The sequence below is a fragment of the Rhinolophus ferrumequinum genome, chromosome 20, assembly GCF_004115265.2.
Source record: "Rhinolophus ferrumequinum isolate MPI-CBG mRhiFer1 chromosome 20, mRhiFer1_v1.p, whole genome shotgun sequence".
Lineage (NCBI taxonomy): Eukaryota > Metazoa > Chordata > Mammalia > Chiroptera > Rhinolophidae > Rhinolophus > Rhinolophus ferrumequinum.
This window is the reverse complement of record NC_046303.1, coordinates 41,502,147-41,524,599: the sequence shown is the minus strand read 5'-3', so window position 1 is coordinate 41,524,599 and position 22,453 is coordinate 41,502,147. Positions and strand designations below refer to the sequence as shown.

Below are 22,453 nucleotides of genomic sequence, written 5' to 3'. Positions count from 1 at the left end.
ACTTTGACTATATTAAAGTGTTAACTTCTGTAAAAAAAATAAAAACACAGAAACTAAAAATACAAGCCTGCGTACTTGACAATAATTATATCCACAATATATAACGACTCTATATTCAATTTAAAATACACAATCCAACTGAAGAATAAGCAAAAGAACAGGCAAATCACAGATGACAAAACCCAAGAGATAACAAGATTAATGAAATACTATCATATTCAATATTGTTGAAGGTAAATGAAAACAATGAGATACCATCCCACTTATATTTGAAAAAAGAAATGTAGACAAAGAAGAACAAGTATGTAGAGAAACAAGAACACTAATTTACTACTGATAAATATAAAAATAATATAACACTTTGGAGAGCAATTTGGAAAAATCAACTACATATTGTTGAAGAAACCACGCAACATTCTCCTACATTATCTAACAAGACAGTCATTATAACCCCCAAATTTAACTTGTATTATAGAAGAAACTCCTGCACATGTGCACAAAGAGACTACTTTAAAAAGTTAATTACAGGATTGTTTAAAACAATAAAAAAAAACATACAACAACATCAACAAAAAAAAACGCATGTATAACCTACATAACTAGAGAATATTTAAATTAAACTGTAGTTGAGACAATAGAAGTCTGTAGTTGAGACATAGTTCAATGAACTAGAGCTACATATATCACTTGGATAAACCTCAAACTTTACATAACTAAAAATTTGGCAAAACTACATGTACAGCATATCATTTATACAAAATTTCATAAACAAGCAAAAAGAATCCTTATGTCATTTATGAATAAAATTGTAAAGAAAAGCAAGTGAAAGAATAACCTCAAATTAAGTCTGGTGCTTTATACTGGGGCACTAAGAGATGTTTGGGAGATGAGAGGTGATTACAGGAGGTTTTAATTGATTTATAGGTACCTATTTCTCCTAAAAATCTGAAACAAATACGGCGAAATGTGAAGACTTATAATAGAATGGTCGGTAAATGGCTGTTTGCTATATTATTCTCTACAGTTTTGTTGTACACTTGACATTTGTAATGAAAATTACAGGTCAACACTGGATAAAACGTTAAATTGCATACATCAAAACACAAACGTGAAGAAGCTCCCCTCCCCCATGCCCATCAGGGAAGTTGGACAGAAGTTGTGGGTGGGATGTTGAGCTGGACATCTCAATACATGAGGAGGTGAAAAGTGTGAATAAGCTGTGTGAATCTTGCCAGGGAATTTTCCTGACTGGGGAGGGAGCTCAGACCAAGGAAAATCTCATCCACTTTTAATGAATTAGCAAACATCAAACCATGACTTTGTGTGCTGACCGTGGAATAAGGAAATCAACCACTGAGTTGTTTCATAAAAATTTAAGAGAGAAAACTACACTCACCATTTAAGTGCAAATAAATCAGAAACAGATGTGTCAGGCAGCAAACACTTCCACACAGTACTTGCTATTTTGAGTTGAGATTTTAATTTGTACTTTAAGACTCCTCTTTTTTTGCACCCTTCACCCTCTATCAACTTCAGAGCAAGCACAAGGGGGAGATTCTGGCCAGAGAAAAAAGACTCAGAAAAATTCCTTTCTTACCACTGTACAGGGAAGTGGTGCTGTGTATTCTACATTGAAGGGCTTTTGTTTTCTATCAGTAACAATCTGATTCTCTACCTCCACTCCAGAGACCTGAATTTAAAAATTCAAACCAAAGAAAAAACCAAGGGAAAAACAAAACAAAACAAAACAAAAAAAAAACCTGAGTACATTTATGAAAATTCATGAGCAGTTAAGCTCAAAGTTCTAAGAACTTGTGCCCAGAAGAAATAGTTTCTATTTTGTATATCTTTTCTGAAAAGATAATCAAAAGTTTTATTGCCAAATATCAATGCTTCCTTAAGTGTATATGGTTCTTTAAAAATATAGAGTGTGACTACAAGTATCCTTTTATTTTCATCACACAACTCTATGAGGAGCGACATCTTAAAAAGTAACCAGATTTTGTACCTGAAAAGGGATTTTTTATCACTCATTTCTACATATATTGCTCACAACTTTGTTTTAGTAGGCACTGTGCTGGGCACTAAGTATGCAGAAAAAAATAATTCAGTATTAAAGGATACAATAAATATATGCACAACGTGGTATGAAACACAAGGAATAACTGAATCCGGTCTTTGTCAGATTAAAAATAAAGCCTGTGCTTGTCATGAGATACTGAGAATTGTATGATAGACTCCCCAGTTTTGGAGATGGTTGGATCTTTGACTTTAGGATATATAAAGTGTTATTTTTAAAGAAAGTATAATTTTTAAAACGTCATAAATTCAAAACTTCCTAAAATTGTAATGATATGCAGTAAGTTTCACCAGGTAAAAGAGTCTAGAGAAAAGTAAGTTTATTACAGAGGAAGCATCTAATTTTTGAGGCCATTAGTTAAAGTGTTTGGTATATTTAACTTTGTTTTGATATAATAGAAATAAAGTTTATAATCATTTGTCTAAGGATGAATATGTAAAATAGAAGTGTCAAGTTATAAACATACACACAAAGTCTATATATTTGAGTGTACTTTTAGATGCTCAAATTATTTCAAAGTGAAGTAACAATATCAAAGATTAAAATGAGAAAATATTAGACACCATTTAAAACCCCAATATTGATGAACATTTCAAACCCCTGACACTGTTCATCTAAAATTGTTACACTTTTAATCTTAAAGCAAATACCATGAAATGGCACTTTAGAAAGTTAATTAGATTCGTAGTTTAATTCTCCAGATCTTTTGTCTTAATTTTCTTAACTGAACAAAGACCAATCTTACTCATTAAAAGAAAAAAACAATAGGTAGGTTAAGATTATTCTCTGTCGGGTATTTGTTTAAGAAAGTTTACTAAATGTTCCTGGGAAATAAATGTTAAGATTTTGGAAGAATAGGATCCCTAAAGAACCTGATTGCCTAAACTCTTTTAAAAAAATAATTGTAGATTATTGTCATATTAAAAGATTGATTCAGGGAATTTTGATTAATGAACACTCTCTAATCGTATTTTTTATTTTAGGGGATGGCACACAAGGTCATATTAGAAATGTTTTAAATCTAATTTCTTGAGTGTAGCCCATGATTTTTGTAATACTAATTATTACTAATTTGCAGTGTTCTGAAACACAAAATTCTCCTACATTATTTAACAAGACAGCCTTGTTCAGAAAGATTTTTCAAAAAAAGGTGAGAATAAAAATAAATAAAAAATAATAAAAAAATAAGAAGGATTAAAATCTTCTTTCAAAAAATAACCAGAGCAATGACTTAAAAAGCATACTTGGATTTTTTTTCTCTCCTCCATTTAATGTTCGTTACATAAGTGAGTACTTTCAGAATAGCACTTGGCTTACGATCATTAAAAAACCTATGTGATTGGTTAAAATGTTTTATATGCATATATTTAGAGAATTAAAAACTAGAGGAAATTGGAAATACTCTTGTTCTCCCTAAAATCAACACGAGACTCTATGCCATTGAGTACTTCAAGAGCGTTAAAATGTCAGATAATGATAAGTCTAAAAAGCCTATTATAAAAGTGACCAAACTTAGATAAAACAGTAGACTCAGTTAAACTGTTTCTAAACAATAGCTTCCTAATTTGGAGTGGAAAAAAGTAGATTCTAAGAATCAATCGTCATTCATGTTTTAAATCAGCTGGAAGACAATTTTGAATCATAAAGGCTCAGTGTGTATACTTTTGTATTCAAAAATGTAGAAAGATATACTCAGAATTCTGAGATAAAATCAATTCCTATGTCTACCTGGAATTCATTATACTGATGGAGAAATTAAATCACATGAATATAAACATAATTCATCTATCTATCTGTCAATTTATCTATTTATCTATCTATCTATCTATTCATATACTGTATGTATAATTTTTTTCTTGGAAAAGAATTAACCTCAAACTGTGGAAAATTAATAACCTTTATCACCTTTAATAAATACATTTTAAAAAATCAATAGGCATAAAAAAATGAAAAAAGAAACTCCAGTGACATAAAATTGATATTATAGAAATGCCTCACATCATGCATGAAAATCAGAGCTATGCTTCAACCAACCTACCACTTTGAAATTTTTTGATAATCTATTAGGAGTTGAGGCTGATGGCCCTGAGGATATCATGTAAAACTGAAACACATAATTACAGACAAAACAGAGATTATACATAATATATAAAAAGCTATTTATATAAAACTATACATATAGTATTTATTACACACATATCCTGGAAATGCACTGGTCTAAACACAGTGACTGCTTGTGACTAGACATTTGGACTTCTAGTCATTTCATCTTTGGACATAAAAATAATGAACCTTTATCATTCCAGCCTGGTTGTATAGAATATAGGTATAGCCTTATGAATGAGAGAAAGTAAATGATTTATTATATGTCAAAGGTACTCCTAAAAATACTTAATGTTTCAAAAACACGATCTAAATATCAACAACACAGGTCGCATTGTGAGCCTACTAGAAACACTACCAAGTGTTTTATTAAAGAACTATGTAAAGAACTATATAAAGAACTATTAAAGAACTATGCAAGAGTAAACAAAGCGAAGCTGGAAATCATTAATCACAAATTACATGTGTGGATTATTCAAGAATTGGATTCTAATCAGAGAATCTATACTCATAGAAACTCCTGGCTTGGCACCTTGGCAAAACTTCAGAAATATTAATAATATTAATAAAAACAAAATCTTAAATCATATGTACATAGTTTTTAAACCATTTCCCACTTAAACCAATTAAATAGACTACAAGACTACTACTTCCAAAAAAGATGAGGACTTTAGTGGAAGTCTTGAATTTGTAAAATCACAAATGTATGTTCACTTCAATTTTCCTTCTTGAATGAGTTTGTATTATACCTATTTTTAATTTAAATTTATGAATTTAAAAATGGCCACATAAGCTACCAAGTGCAAAGACCATTACTTCATCACAGTATGCTTTGTTGAAATTGTCTTTAAAATCATCCCAACTTGCAGCATTTGCCAATTACCATGGTATAAGTACAAAGAAGGATACGGAAATTTATATGTAAATTATTCAAGTATCTTTGTCCAATTATATCATATACAGATATTTTTGCAAATTTTACTTTAAAACAAAATAGCACATTCATTTCTTTCCTGGAGTATGCTATATGAAAGCAATCATATCATTTCCATCCTTAAAAATGGATCTCAATTCCTGTATTTAACTAGACTGTGATACCAAAAGAGTAGCATTGGGGAAGATAGGATTACAGTCAGAAAATTCATACAGAACCAATGATGTGCTCATCATTGTTATGTCTGATTCATACAGTTGAGTCTTTCTTTTAGCTATCTGGTTAGCTCTTCTAGCTTGCCCTGTTTTATGAACACCATTAGAATGCCTTTAATAATATGCTTTCTGGTACATATTTGGTGATATCCTGGTAAACTGGCATCCTGCAAACCAACAACCAAATTTATGGCCTAATTTTTAGTAAAAAATCAACAAACAAAAATGGCCTAATTTTTAGCATTTGCCTATTTCCATGTTGTAAATCCTCTCACTATGGCTAATTCAAACTATCAACACGATGGCGCTGAGGATGAAATTGGGAAAAGCTACGCTCAGCATATCTTAGTGAGTTGGTTCCAGTGGGTTCCAGTAGATCACTGTGATGAATAATTGTTTCCTCAAGCTTGTGTTTATTCTAATAGTCTATCAAAATATCTAGCGACTGTTTTGGTAGGTTCCAATACGTTTAACTAGAGGCAAGGACAGTGAATAATTTTAATATAATTAAAAGTTTTAAGCAATAGCAGGCAACACTTTATTAAACTATGAAATGATAGAAAAGACTTTCAAATATGTATTCAACTTAGAGCAAAAATAGGAGGACAGGTTGAGACTACTTTATGATAAAAATATTCATTATAATCAGCATCACTGAAAACTTGCAAACTATATGTTAGGGTTTGGAAAATGTATATGACTGCATCATCTAATTAGTAAGTAAAAAAATATCATTATGCAGTTTGAGAATCAGGCTGTAACATTTTACTGAAAGAAACGATCAAATATAAATTTTATGGGCCATTTGATACATTTTCAAAGTTCATTATTTTAAGATGCAAAGAGGTGAGTAGTATCTAAAGTATGCAATACCTACCACAGAAGTCAGCTCATTCTTTCTGTAAAGGGACAGAGTATATATTTCAGGCTTTGTAAACCATACAGTCTCTTCTGTAAATACAGTTCTGCTATTGTGGAAAAACGACATACTTTTCCATGTTCAATATGTAAAGTAATGATACTGGCTGTGCTCCAATAAAACAACATTTAAGGAAACAGGCAGCAGATGGATTTGGCCTATGGGTCATCCAGTTTTCTGATCTGACTTGAGCATGTACTGAATTTGACGTTTTCATGGATCGATTTCAGTATAATTTTTGTTGGTATGTGCAACATTGATTCCTATAATTAAAGTATTTTGTTCAAAATAAGATTGCCCTCATCAGTAAAAAATCTTGACTAATTACTGTTTCTTAAACAAGATATTCCCGTAGAAAACCAACTGCCAAAAGGACAATGCATTTGAAAATAAAATGAATATAGTTGTAGACATATCTTATTTTATATTACTATACCAACATTTCATTATTAACCACAAGAAAAGGTTTTCCAAGATAGTAAAAGAAGAAAAAAATTGTGTATTAAATTAACAAATATTTAATATGAGTTCATTTACTTTAATTTACTTTGAAATGCTTTTTCTTACCTTCCATAAGTTTCCCTGTCTGTTCTGCACTTCCCCCAGGAAGAATCTTGGCAATATAGGCTCCAATTTCTCCGCTATGTCCAGGGATTTCTTTACCACCCACAATTCTAATTCCTAATCCATTGCCTGTATTGAAAAATTAACAAATTATTATTAATAATTTAAGAAGGGACAACAGTTATCACAAGTTATAAGGTGCACAAAAAGTAGGATTTGATGCCTAGAAGTTGAACACAACATGAATATTGGAACTGAACACCAGTAACAAAGGGACGTTATTCTGATTTCAATAATGGTTTATACGAAATAGAACTTTCTGAAATCTTGGTAGGATCAATGATTAACATGATATTAACAAACAGTTTTTAAATTTAGCCATATTTATTAATATACTAAGGCTTTGTCAATTTGACCAGGTATTTTGTAAAAAATTTATTTGAGAATATTCCCAGTATAGGAACCTCCGGAGCATACAATTTACTTATGAAACTGAAGAACATTTTGCTTACAAAAAGGTAGTAATGGCTACCGGAAATTGAGAAGTCATAATCCAAACTTATAAATGCTTATAACTGATAAAGTAAAAACAGGATCACAGCATATGAATTGTTATTTACTTTTCAGTCTTTACTCATCAGCTAATACTGTTGGTACATTAACATGGCACTTACTATAAGGCACAATAAAATTATTCTTGACTGATGAACCACTGAGTAAACTGTTTTTTACTCTGAGAAACAGATTTTTCTATAATTAGTCATGTGAAAAAAGATGGAGAATAATTATTATGAGAAATATAATTGAGATAGAAATGAACTGTTGGTATTTTAAGTTTTTTTTTTTTTTTTTTAAATCAGCTTAAAAGTTGTAAGTGTACACAGCACCAGGTATGTTTGTGTTACAAATGCCAAGGAGATTTCAAAATGAAAGCACTGAAAGAAAAATTAAAAAAGCAGGATCTTTCTCCTTTACTGAAGATACAGTTAACTATCTCTTTAAATTAAAATGCATTTCATTCAGTGATTGAAGTACCATTTTCAACTCTTTCCAAATCTCCACATTTTAAGGGCCAACTCTCTTCCGAATCCTGTTTCCTTCCTTCTTTCACTCTTCAGGAACAATTGCTGTAGTCAGCATCTGCACAGTTCAAACATTCAACAAGCAGTAGCATTGAATTACAGAACCTTTCTGTCATTTATCCAGTAGGGATATATTTTGGTAAAACATGGTTTCTTAGTTCCAAGTAATAACTTCAAAATGAATTCCCTTGCTTCTTTCCTTCCTCCTTTTCTCCCTCCCTCCTTTCATTTCATTCTTCCTTCTTTGTTTTTTTCCCTCTTTTCTCCTTCTAATTCCCTATCTATTCCCCCTCTCTTTCACCAGGATAAGCCTTCTGAAGGTTTAGCCTCAAAACAAATTAGCGGTATGCGTCCAAATTCCTGCAGTTGTCAAGGAGTCAAAGTTAAACACCATACTAGCTCTCTCGGGCCCCACCATGGAGCTTTTCTCTCACAAGTTTCTTGGTCCAGTTTTACTCTTCTTGTAGAGATTAATTTATGATACAGATTAAACATAACTGAAAGAATGCAGAACATCATCTAGTACATGACTTAGTCTCAACTAAGTCTGGGTAGAGATAGTTGAACTCTTAGACATTCGCCTTTAATAATTCACCAGGAATGATTCTACCGTAAAACATTAGATAGATATGATAAAGGGTAGCAGATGAAGAAAAGTTTCTAGCCAGTCATCATTCAATTAATTTAGCCTATTTTTTGAGTGTACTAAAGACATTTTAGAAATTACAAAATGAGGATTCTAAAATAGCTGACCATAATTAAATGCTTATCCCATGGAATCTATCAGAAAAAAAAAAAAGATTCTTAATCACACATTTGGTTTCACTGACAGGCTGTAATTCATCACTTGCGAAAGATTTTATAAAATCCCACAGAGATATTAAATTTCTAATGTGGTCAGTATGTTCATATCAATCATAAGACATGGTCAATCGGAAATCCCAAAGGATGATTCATGGGATTTCCTTAGCGTAAAGGTATACGTTCAAGATCATACCTTAAATCAAAATTTATCATAATTTATGGGTAAATGTAGCAGAGAAAAATAGAGTAGCATGCTCAGGAAATTGGTCTTAAATATTTCTTTTTAAGCTTAAAAATTAGAATTATAAATGTAGCTCATGAAAAATAATTTTGTCATAGTATATTATATGATGCAGCCTTATGCTTAGAATCTACAAATAGAATTGCTACACCCTGTAAAAGTACAGCCAAAAAATTAGCTGTAGAGCTTCAAAATCTATCGATTAGAATAAGTGACTTATTTTTCAATTCGGTTATAATTTCATTCTGTAGATGGCAATGACTTGAGGGTTTAGTTGCTGGGTCTTTAGTGCCATTTGCTTTTTAGTGACTGAGCATATTCTAAAACCCTGTAGTAAAGAATAAGTGGTAGGAAACTATAATTATATCTGTCTTAATAAGTAGCACCACACAATAATTATTTAATTTTGTAAAATACAGCCTCACACTGGTGAATTCAAGTACTCAAAACACTTTCTAAATATACTTTATAAGCCTCAGCATCTTTGGTAAAATGGGAGTAATATATAGTCCTCACAATACTATGTGAAATGAGCTTATACACACGTGCACGCACTACTTAAGGCACACAGTAAATTTCAAAAATTACTTTTCCTCTTGTTGATGTTGCTACTTTGTTTTTCATGTATACAATAAAGTAGCATAGAAATACTAAAAATTTGTGAAAGCATAGCATGGTAGAAAATAAGACTCAAGAAGGATAACATGTTTTCTTTATTTTACAGTAGTTGATTGTATCCAAATTTGGATGTAAAGAATATAAATTTAATTTATACAATTTCTAAAAATTTAAATCTGAAAATTTTTATTTAACATTTCAATAGTTGCACTTTGATATTTTACATGTTACATACAGATAAAATGAACAAAAATGCTTTTATTAAAATAAAACTCCACTGTATGTAGGGAATATTTATAAAAAAGAGAAGTTCAATGATAATAGTAGCAAAATCACTAAGAAAAAGTATTGCATTAATAACTTTAGGATGAAAATTTAAATGCATTGTTATTTTCAATTCTCCATGTATGTTATAAACGATGTGATAGATATGCTATTATGTAGTTATTTTTATTTATTTATTTTATTGTTTTATTTGGGAAAAGTGCTTCTTACAAAAGGGCAGCTTCAAAATACAGAGACCTCTGCAATGATTACTTGTTTTCTCTTACAGTGAGAATGGGTAGGATCCAAGGGATCAAAGCAATATATGGATAACTCAGGAGCACGTCCAGGTTATTTTCAGGAAACTGAGCAACAAAATGCAAAGGTAAAATTTTCAGTGAAGGAGTTCTTCTAACTACTTGTCTCGTGGATTTCCACCCCTCCCTCCTTGGTGGGAAAGCACAACTTATTACAACCGACCAATGACTCCACTACGAGAAACATCGTAGACCACAGTTATTAATCACGTCTGTCTACCTGCAAAGCTCAGGATGGAATGAGGCAAATACCCCCCAAAAGACCCCGCAAAAACCCAACAACAAAACTCCTCAAATGAAGACAAAGTTTTCTCAAAACAATGCCTGCACTGCAAAGACTAGGAGTACTTTAAACATTAATACAACTGTGTATCCAAGACCCAGTTTGTGTTAACATGAGCTAACCAGATAGCTTTAACCTCAACGGCTAAGCCCAATTCTCCATTTATACAGACACACAGAGCTAGTGCTCTGTTAACAGCTACCAACATACTGCTTTGTCCTGTAAGACCTATTTGCCACACGAGGCAGAAACCACTAAACCAAGGTTTTCCATGAGGCGAAGAACAGGGCAGCTATGCAGAAGTGAGACGCATATCACACACTCATACTCACATATGCCAAGTCCATCAGCCCTTGGGAGTCAGCTTCTCCCTCCGTATTTCTTTTATGTCACTATATCTTTTATGTGTGTCTTTTCACAATGTTCTTATCATAGTATAGTAAACACAGTAAAAACCTCAACACATTTGTACCTGGTTCTGGTTACCCAGTAGTATTACTTGTGAGCAATTAAACAAGAGACCAAAACCACAGAAGAAGAGCACAGGGTGGGGATTACAGGGTAGGTAATGCATATAAAAACAGATATAGGTAAGTTACACCAGAAACCTCAAGTATCTACTTAAGTTTGTAGCAGAAGGCTACTTGTCATAATTCAGATCATCACCCCTCTTCTTGGACCCCAAAACAGGGTCAATGCTGTTACTTTTGAACTTGGGATCCTAGAAATGAGTGTGAAAAGTCCACAAACATGACTGTAGAACTGTGTGAATCTGGTTGAAAGCTGATGATGCAACAAAATAATTGTCTGACAGTTAAATTCATGTCACAAAAAAAACTAACTGTAAGATTTAGTTTTGTAACTTTTTTAGACAGACAAAACACACTCCTGGGGAAAGGTGAGAGACTAAGAAGAAAGGCCCTGGGTAAAAATTATCATTACGACGGCACTTGGAATTGATAGGCCTGTCAGGAGAGAAACATGAGCACTGCCACACCACCACAGTGGATAGCCACTGTCTGAGGCTAAGCAGACCAATTCACACGCCACGTAGAGCTGCTATAGCCCCGAGGCATAAACAATCTTCCAGCTCATCATGAACAAGTCCCACTAGTCTTCAGTCTGTCAGAGCATCATTCCCACCAGTAACCAAAAGCATGAGCAACATCTCGCCTGGCTCAAAGGTGACAAACTCCTCACTGTTGTCAAAGGGTTTGCTGTTCTCTTTCCTCGGTGAGCTCCCAGAAGTGGTTCCTTCGTTGGGCCTGGTATCTCCTTGATGTTCCCACTTTCCATCTCTGTGGCTCCTCCCTACAACCATCAAGGTATGCGTGCTTATAAAAACAGTTTTCTCCAAAGGGCAGCTCACAACTTCACAAAATACCTGCACCTTTGGTGCTCATAGCCGCCTTGTACTTCTGAATGAGTTTCTGCTTCTCTCCGTTCTCCTCCACCCAGTATTCACTCAGAATGACAAAGTTAGATGTGATCTGGTGTTCTGGGTAGGAATTTATGATCTCACTCTCAGTTGCTTAGCACTCCTCCACTTGTGAATGCACTTGCCACAGTAGGTGTGGCTGCAGTTGGAAAGGATCTGAAAGTGGGGCTCTGATGGCGCTGGTGTTCTTGTAGACCGCCTACATGTAACTCCCCACATTATGTCTTTACTGTGCTGAACAGCAGGTGAGACCTCCATGTCCTTCTCATGGGCTTCAATGCAAGATTTTATGTTGTGACCTCTGGGCAGGTCCACGGGATGGAGAATCTACAGCCCACACATAGGAGTCTCCACTGAGATACACGGAGTTCTATCCATATCTCCCACTGCAGCAGAGGGGCAAAGCTACTTCTTTGTTTCCACTGCAGTTTGCTCCTTCTCTGATTCTTCCTGGGTCAATGAGCCCTTTAGGGGTGCCTCAGTGTAGGACGGGACTGTACCGCTACAACAGGGCTGCCAAGGAACAAACTCAATGACATTCACCCAGTTTTATTGCCATTCACCTAAACTTGCCCTTACAATTGCCGAGTTTGAATTTCCTGACTCAGCTTTGCCGGTATTCATTTCAACAATTGGTCCAACTGCTGATGAGAGACTCGAGGAAACAGCAGGGATGATTTTTCAGTTAGAACTATAGCAGTCACTTCTTCCTGCTTCAATGTCTTGCTATGTTTATATCTGCAGGGATCTCCATAAATACAGTACCCTCACTGAAGATACTTGCACACTATATGGAATGGACTGTCAGAGGTCATGCGAGTAGCGACAGTTATATCCTTCCTTACAAATTCCATGCATAAAATACCTGCAGGTGACCTGTTTACTCCAGCAGCCACTGCTGCCGCCTCCGCCGCCTACCCTCCCGCCCCCAGGGACAGGGAGGTGACTGAGGGGATTGGAGTGGGGAAGACGCTGCCACTGCTGCTCCTGTGCTTGTTGTTCCAAGAGCTGCAGCCTCCACTATTACTGTTTATCTCACACAGCCATGGCACCAGAACTTCTGGATCACATAATTCCAGTCTGGCTGAAGGGAGGAGAAAACAATGAGGCAAGTGGAGGGGTAGGAAACTGAAGTACCTGCTTGCTCCCCTCCAGGCTTTGGCCTATTATGTAGTTAGTTTTAAACTTCCAGTCCAAAATAGCAAAATAGGAGGCTCCTGAACCTCTTGTCCTATGGACATAAAAAATCTATAGCTAAGTTGGAACAACTGATTTTGAAAGAAACCCAGAAACTGAGGGATTCCTAAATATCAGGTGAATGAGAAAATACCCACATCAAGACAGGTCTTAATACACCCTCAAATACTGGAGGCCATTAAGTACAAGTAAGGCAGCTTGGGTGATCACAAAATTTCAGAGACAAGAAAAAGCTCAGGTCAGACTAAATGATAATGTTCATCTCCTACATGAGACCATTCCAACAAGACTGGGAGAGGTGAGTGTTTTATGTAATGTACATAAACCAACACAGAGAGTGAAGACAAGTGAAATAACAAAGGATTATGTTCCAAGCTAAAGAACAACATAAAACTCCAGGAACAGACGTTAATGAAATGGAGATAATTTTTCACCTAATAAAAAGTTCAAAATAATGGTCATAAAGATGCTCACTGAGGTTTGGAGACAAATAAATGAAGAAAATGAAAATTTCAATGAAAAGATAGAAAATATAAGAAAGTATCAAACAGAAACCATAAGCTAAAGAATGTAATAACTGAATTGCAGAATTCATAGAGGAGTTCAACAACAGACTAGAGAAGTGGAAGAAATAATCAGTGAACTTGAATACACGGAAGTGAAATTCATCCAAGCAGAAGAGCAAAAAGAAAAAGAATGAGGTAAAATGCTCACATCAAGACAGGTGTGAGCATTTCAAGACCCCATCAAAATTACAATTAAATTACAGAACAACTATCATTGACCATAACCTAAAGACTAGCTAAACAGAAGTCCTATAACTAAAGATGTACAGAAGAAGCCACGTTGAGACTGATAGGAGGGGTGGATATGCAGAATGGGTAGGCCCCACACCCACAGTGTGGCAGTTAAGAAATCGGAGGTATATCTTGGTTGCAGAGATCCTGCCATAAGGCCACAAGGAGTTCTAGCGCCACTCTGGGCTCCCAATCCAGGGTTGAAGTGCCAGAAAGAGAGGTCCCCACAACTTCTGGCTGTGAAAACTAGCGGGCATTGTGGCTGAGCAAGATGGAAAGCTGCAAGAGTTCCACGTGTTTCTCTTAATGACCCATGCATTGATATACTCACTGATGGACTCATTCGCTCTGAGCTCCAGCACTGAAGCAGCAGCTTGAAAAATGCCAGTGACATAGAGGGAGGAATTGAATTGTCTGGCTTAGGGAGAGCGCTGGAGGAGCAGCTTTCTCCCAGACAGTGCTGGCAGATAGTACAGGCAGATGTTATTGTTCATCTGTTGAGCCCTCTCCCTATCCAGCCTGTATGCACAGACGTGTGCAAAGTCTGGGTATCCATCAACCTGGTTAACACTGTTCACCCCACCCTGGTGATTCACTGAGAACCCACCCAACTTCCAGGCCCACCCAAGTTACTTCCAGTAGTTTTTCCCATACAAATAAAACAGCCTGTCTTGGCTCATGTTGCAGACTTTCCTAAACTCTCTCAAAAGTTCACAAACACCAAACAAGCAACATCTGGCCTGGATGTGCCCTGGACCTTTTGCTAAGTGGCCCCAAGCCCAGTACTAGTGGCAGCCAGTCTTGGTTTGCAGCCCTGCTTCTCCTCGGTTCCTCCAAGCCCACCAAAAGTGGCAACTGTGTACATATCACTTTGTAATTCATACCAGGTGGCCCCAAGCTGAGCATAAGCAGTGACTGACTTTCTCCTGTACCAGTGGCCCTCCCAGGAGGCCCCAGAACCAACACTCCTTGTTGCCAGCTTCAGACCACACCAGAACACCACTCAACCACCTTGACAAATGATACACCCAAAGGGTGGACACAGCAGGCAACAGAGACTCGCTAAAGGGAATCCTGCTTTGAATGGCCAGCCTCTGCACAATAAATTCCTCTGCTATAGTCATGGCCCATCTTCATAAAATTGGTTAGTCCCTCCCATTGTCTGACAACAGCAACCAACACTCAACTGCAACAGGACAATAAACATGTGACACGCCTGGAGCACCTGCCTCCAGTGACCAAGGAGACTGGACCATTGAGCCCCTTAGGACACTTATTACATAAGGCCACTCTACCAAGACCAGGAGATATAGCAGAACTACCGAATACATAGAAAGAAACACAGAGAGGCAGACAAAATGCGGAGACAAAGAAAAATGTCCCAAATAAAAGAATAGAACAAAGCTCAAAAAAAAAAAAAAAAAAAAAAAAAAAAAAAAAAGAACTAAACAAAATGGAGACAAGCAATCTACCAGATGCAGAGTTCAAAACACAGGTTATAAGAATGCTCAATCATCTCAGGGAGAATTTCAACACAGAGATAAGAAACATAAAAAAGAACCAGTCAGAAATGAAGACTACAATAACCTAAATAAAGAACACATTAGAGGGAATCAACAGTAGAGTAGATGAAACAGAGGACCAAATCAGCAAGTTAGAAGATAAGGTAGCAGAAAACATTCAATCAGAACAGCAAAAAGAAAAAAATAATTTTTAAAAAATGAGAACAATTTAAGGGGACTCTGGGACAACATCAAGTGTACCAAAATTCACATCATAAGGATACCAGTAGGAGAAGAGAGAGAGCAAGCAATTGAAAACCTTTTTGAAGAAATAATGACAGAAAACTTCCCTTACCTGGCGAAGAAAATACACATACAAGCGCAGGAAGCATAGAGAGTTCCAAACAAGGTGAACCCAAAGAGGTACACACCAAGACACATCATAATTAAAATGCCAAAGGTTAAAGAAAAGAAAGAATCTTAAAAGCAGCAAAAGAAAAGAAGTGAATTACCTACAAGGTAGTTCCTGCTCCCATAGGACTGTCAGTTGATTTGTGAACAGACACTTTGTAAGCCAAAAAGGGATTCACATGAAATATTCCAAGTGAAGAAAAGCAAGGACCTACAACCAAGATTACCCTATCCAGTAAAGCTATCATTTAGAATCAATGGACAGATAAAGAACTTCCCAGACAAGAAAATGCTAGAGTTCCTCACCACAAAACTAGTATCACAAGAAATGTTAAAAGGGACTTCTATAAGTCCCCTTCTATAAGACCAAAAAAAAAAAATCAAAAATCAAAAATATGAATAATAGAATGGCAATAACTACATACCTATCTATATGGACTTTAAATATAAATGGATTAAATGTTCCAATGAAAAGATATAGGGTCGCTGAATTGATAAGAAAACAAGATCCATATATATGTTACCTACAATATTTCCACTTCAGATGGAAAGACACACACTGACTGAAAGTAAAGGAATGGAAAAAGGTATTTAATGTAGATGCAAATAAAAAAACAAAAAATCTGAAGTAGCAATACTTATATCACACAAAATAGACTTTAAAACAAAAGCTGTAACAAAAAACAACATGGATGGACCTAGAGAGTATTATGCTAACTGAAATAAATCAGACAAAAACTATATGACTTCACTTACATGTGGAATCTAAATTAAAAAAAAAAAACGAACTAAATGAACAAACAAAACATAAATGAAATCATAGATACAGAGAACATTTTGGTTGCCAGATGGTAGAAGGTTGAGGGATGAGTGAAAAAGGGGAGGGGAATGAAATGTATAAATTGCCAGTTATAAAACAGTCACAGGGATGTAAAGTACAGCATAGGGAATAGAGTCAATGATATTGTAGTAACGATTTATGGTGTCGTGGGTACAAGACTTATTGGATTGAACACTTTGTAAGTCTAATCACTATGTTATACACCTAAAACTAATTATTATATTGTATGTCAAATGTAATTGAAAAAAATAAAAAAATAAATATTAAAAAATGAAAAAGAGTGAAGCTAGATTAAGGGACTTTAGAGACACCATCCAAATGAAAAAGCAACCAATAGAATGGGAGAAAATACTTGCATCATATTTCTGGTAAGGGGTTAATATCAAAATATATACTCATCTATAAAATATATACTCATATAACTCAATAGCAAAAAAACTCTGATTTTAAAAGGCACAGATGAACTGAATAGGCATTTTAACAAAGAAAACATACAAACGGCCAACATGAAAAGATGCTCAACATAGCTAATCATCAGGGATAGGCAAATAAAACCACAAAGAGGTATTACCATTCACCTGTTAGAATGGCTATTATCAAAAAAACAAAAACAAAAAAACAAGAAATAACAACTGTTGGAGAGGATGTGGAGAAAAGGAAAACTTGTGCTCTGTTGACGGGAACGTAAATTGGTAAAGCCATTAGGGCAAACGATATGCAGGTTCCCCAGAAAATGAAAAATAGAACTACTGTATCCAGTAATTCTTCCTTTAGGTATTTATATGAAGAATTTGAAAACACAAATTTGAAAAAAAAAATATATGCACCTCTATATTCACTGCAGCATTATTTACAATAGCCACAATATGGAAACAATCTAAGTGTTCTTGGATGGATGAATGGATAAAGAAGATGGGGTTTATACATAGACAATGAAATAATATTCAGCCATGAAAAAGAAGGAAATCCTATTGTTTGGGACAAATAAGATGGAACTTGAGGGCATTATGCTCAGTGAAAGAAGCCAGAGAAAAGACAAATACTGCGAGGTCTGACTAAGTCAAACTCATAGAAAGAGAGAGTAGAAAAATTGTTGGCAGGGGTTTGGGGTCAGAGAAATGAGAGGTTGGTAAAAAGGTACAAACTGTTAGCAATAAGATGAAAAAGGTCTGAGGATCTAATGTAAAATATACTGACAATATGTGCTAACACCATATTGTATATTTGAAATTTGTTAAGAGAGTAAAACAAATATTCCCCCACACACAAAAAGATAAACATATGAGATGATGGATGTGTTAATTAACTAGACGGAGGGAACACTTTCACAATGTACACATAAATCACTATTATTATACTTTAAATATCTAACAATACTATAAATCCATTATACCTCAACAGACCTGAAATATCAAATAAACTGCAAAAAATAAACATAAGCATACTAAAAAAATCTCTTCACATTTGCATTTAAATTTTGTCTACTTTAATTTTATATATTTATTAACATGTCACATTAAGAATTGTGGTATTTTAAAGTATTACTAAGAATGTTTTTATTTTCATCATTAAAATAATATATAAATATTATGATGTTATAATTAGATCTTTAAATTTAAACAAAATTAAAATACTTATTTCATTTCAACACTATCATATGCTACATCTCCTCATCAAGGAAAGCAAAATTTGTTATCAGTGAACATACTATCTTATGGATAGCAGTCTTTAAAACAATAGAGTTTATTATTCATAATAAAGTTATCATAGAATGAAGATATATTTCTCTTCATTTTTGGTCATGTCATTAGTTTGCCTAAAGAAGAAGATACACTATCTATATAAATGTTAATGCTAATGAAGTACTAAACCTAATGGAAAAATCCCCAAAGGATAATTCAATTAAACCTATTTTTAGTTTACATGTTAATTATACTCCTGAGTAAGGCTGTGAAATTTTATTTTTATGCTCTTTCACCTACTGATTTCTATGTTATAAATTATCCATGTAAATGTTTAGCAAAGTAAACCAAATATATTAAAAATCCATAGTAAAATCCCTTTTGTAGCTTACTGAATGTTACATTAATTAATTGATAGTTGAACATGAAGACCTAAAGAATTTTCACTATTTGTCCTTTATCTTTCTAGTTTTTGCTTCTGATAAGAAAAAAGATTTCTACACACTAAGCATATCAATCACCTTAATAGCATTACATATTTGACGCTCCCAGCAACATTAAAATGGCAACACCACATTATGCCAAATCTAATCCAAATCTAAGCCTGAACATGCAAATTACAAACTGAGCTGTTCCCACGAGGTTTTTTCTAACCTATCCAATTGCTGTATAGCATCCTTTTTCTTATTTTTAAATATGTATACTTTATGTACATAATAGATTCAAAGAAAACATTTTATCTCATTTCCATGAATAAAAGTTCACACTTGTCTTTGTTAATGGCATCTAAATAACAAGAAAAAAATGTCATGTGATATTGAAAGGATGTATAAAGGCAATTTATACTTACACCATACTGGATGATATGAGCCCAAGTTGGCCTGCCATAGAACTGAAATGGCCATTGTCCGAAAATAAGGGACATAATTCACAGATATATGAAAAGACACTGGTGTTCTGCCATAATTGAACATCTTTCAAATGACAGATGAAGCATGTCCTGGTAAAGAAATTTACTAAAGGTGCATAGAATTTCTTTTTCCTGAAAAACTTCAGAAATAATTCCCACCAAGAAAATTTCCCAGGACTGCCACACTCATAAATGCATATTTTATTCATTCAATGACATAAGGATTTTTTCTATATTTTAGCTTATACAAGGCAATTGCAAAATTATAAGCATAAAGACCAAATCTGAAGGGTTTGCATGATACTTCTATAAAAGGCAATTAAAAATAAATTTATTCCATGGAGGCATCTTGCTGCCTGATTTCAAGCAATATTATAAAGCTATAGTAATCAAAACTATAGTTTTGTTACAAAAATCGACCCATTGATCAATGGAACAGAATAGAGAACCCAGAAATAAAACCATATATACGGTCAATTAATTTACAACAAAGAAGCTAAGAATATACCCTGGGAAAAGGACAGTTTCTTCAATAAATGATGTTGGGAAAACTAGACAGTTACATGTAAAAAAATAAAACTGGACCTTTATCTTACAACATATACAAAAATTAACTCAAAATGAATAAAAAATTTGAATGTAAGACCTGAAACCATAAAAATCATAGAAAAAAAACGATAAGCTTCTTGACATCTGCCTTGGCAATGATATTTTGGATGTGACAGCAAAGGCAACAAAATAAAAAATAAACAAATGAACTATATCAAACTAGAAATCTCTGTACAGCAAAGAAAACCATTAACAAAATGAAAAGGCAACTGACTGAGATAAAATGTATGCAAATAATATACTTGTTAAGGGGTTAATATCCAAAATATACTAACAACTCATAAAACTCAGTAGCAAAAAAAATCAACCAATCTTATCAAAAAATGGGCAGAGGATCTGAATAGACATTTTTCTGAAGAAAACATACAGATGGACAACAGTACATGAAAAGGCACTCAAAATTAATAACCATTAGGAAAATGTAAAATAAACCACAATGAGGTATCACCACACACCTGTTAAAATGGCTATTATCAAAAAAGACAAGAAATAACATGTGCTGGTGAGGATGTGGAGAAACGGGATCTCTTATGCACTGTTGGTGGTAATGTAAACTGGTGTAGCCATTATGGAAAACAGTATGGAGTTTCCTCAAAAAATTGCAAATGGAATTACCATATGACCCAGCAATCCCAGTTTTGGTATTTGTCTGAGAAAAATGAAAACATTAATTCAAAAAGATATATGCAAACTCATGTTTATTGTAGCATTATTTACAATAGCCAAGACATGGAAGCCACCTAAGTGTGCATCAACAGATGAATGGAGAAAGAAAATCTCTCTCTCTCTCTCTCTCTCTCTCTCTCTCTCTCTATATATATATATATATATATATATATACACACACACACATATACACAATGGAATATTATTCAGCCATAAAAAGAGGGAAATATTGACATTTGCAACAACAGGGATGGACTTTGAAGGCATTATGACAGAAGTCAGTGAAAGAAGTAGGTCAGAGAAAGACAAATACTGTCCTATCTCACTACATGTTGAATCTAACAAAAAGCCCAGGAAACCAAAAAAAACAAAACAAACAAAACCCCCCTAAAACCAAGCTCATGGATACAAAGAATCGATTGATACTTACCAGAGGTGGGAGGGTGGGGGGTATGGGAAATGGGTGAAGGAGGTTAAAAAAGACAAACTTCCAGTTACAAAATAAAGAAACGATGGGGATGTAATGTACAACATGGTGACTGTATTAATAATACTGTATTATATATTTATAATTTGCTAAGAGTATAGATCTTAGAAGTTTTCATCACAAGAATACAATTTTTGTAACTATGTATGGTGATGGATGTTAATTAGACTTATTGGGGTGATCATTTCCCAATATATACAAATATCAAATCATTACGTTATACACCTGAAACTAATATGTTATATTTCAACTATATCTAAATAAAACTATCTCATTTAGCTGTACTTAGGGTCCAAAAAAAACGATTCTTTCATATGAAAGTGGATGTTATAAAATTAGGAGATAGGGTCACTTTATAGAGATGGACTTAATAGTGACTTGTTTAGCTATTGATCTCCTTAATATCAGGCCAAGACTGGGCGCGCAGCCATTCACTCTGTGCGTTAAAGAAAGTTGTTGCATTGAAAATAGTCATGTAACCCTATAATGCCATTGGAAACTAAATAGTTTAATCTTATATTAGTTTAAAGTACAATGTGCTCTCCAAAATAAATATCAGTTTTACTTAAATAAAAGTAGGGAAAAAATGCTATTCTAATTCAAAATTGAATATGAAGTGTTCCTTTTGTACTTCTGGACATAATAGGGGATTGTGGCAGACATACAATATCACAACTTTGAATGAGCCACTTCCTGCATAACACCTCCCACTTCGAGTAGAGGTAGAACCTGTGACTTGCTTCTAACCAATAAGATCTAACAAAGGTGATGTGATAGTCACTACTGTGATTATATTGCATACAATGAGAATCTCTGCTGGCCTTGAAGAAGTAAACTGCCATGTATATGAGGGCCTTGGAGAAGGCCACATGGCAAAGAGCTGAGGCAGGCTCTAAATGCTGAGATTGGCCACCAGCTGAGAGTCAGCAAGAAAATGAGGAACTTATTCCCACAACTTGGAGGACATGACTTCTGCCAGCAACCACGTGAGCTTGGAAGATGATTCCCAAGCTCCAGAACAGAGCAGAACACAGCCTGGCCAACACAGGTCATAGCCTTGTGAGATCCTGACCAGGCGCCTGAGGTCAGCCATGCCTGGAGTTTTGACCCATGAAAACTGGGAGATACTTATTGTGCATTGTTTTAAGCCATTAAATGTGTGGTAATTTGTTACCCATGAATAGAAAATTAATACGAAGATGAAAGTGGTATTCTGAGTTTTCTGTACACACAATATATATGGACATTCTCTTGGTAGCAAAACTTGTGGAACATTGTGTTTCTAGTCATTACCACAGTGATTGAGCAGTGATAGAGGGTAGGAATGAAAAGGAAATAAATACGCCATGAAAAAGAAACTTTTGCCCTTCGTAAATAAAGAGGAAGAGCTCTATGTATCAGTTCTGCAACTCTGGGGTCCCAGTGTAATGTATGTAGCAATTACACGGCAGCTAGGCAGCATCAAATATATAATTGAATGAATAACAGA

The 22,453-nt window shown here is 34.5% G+C and overlaps 1 protein-coding gene and 1 pseudogene across 3 annotated transcripts in view; both read right to left on the bottom strand.

Annotated features, from left to right (window-relative positions):
* PCLO (piccolo presynaptic cytomatrix protein) overlaps positions 1-22,453 on the bottom strand; it is a 383,134-nt gene that overhangs the window by 114,757 nt on the left and 245,924 nt on the right. For all 3 annotated transcript variants that reach the window (XM_033088047.1, XM_033088046.1, XM_033088045.1), the window contains exon 10: positions 6,819-6,944. In XM_033088047.1, the coding sequence (XP_032943938.1) occupies positions 6,819-6,944 (126 nt within the window). The remainder of the gene's footprint in view (positions 1-6,818; positions 6,945-22,453) is intronic.
* Positions 11,542-12,735, bottom strand: LOC117012118 (E3 ubiquitin-protein ligase makorin-1-like; annotated as a pseudogene).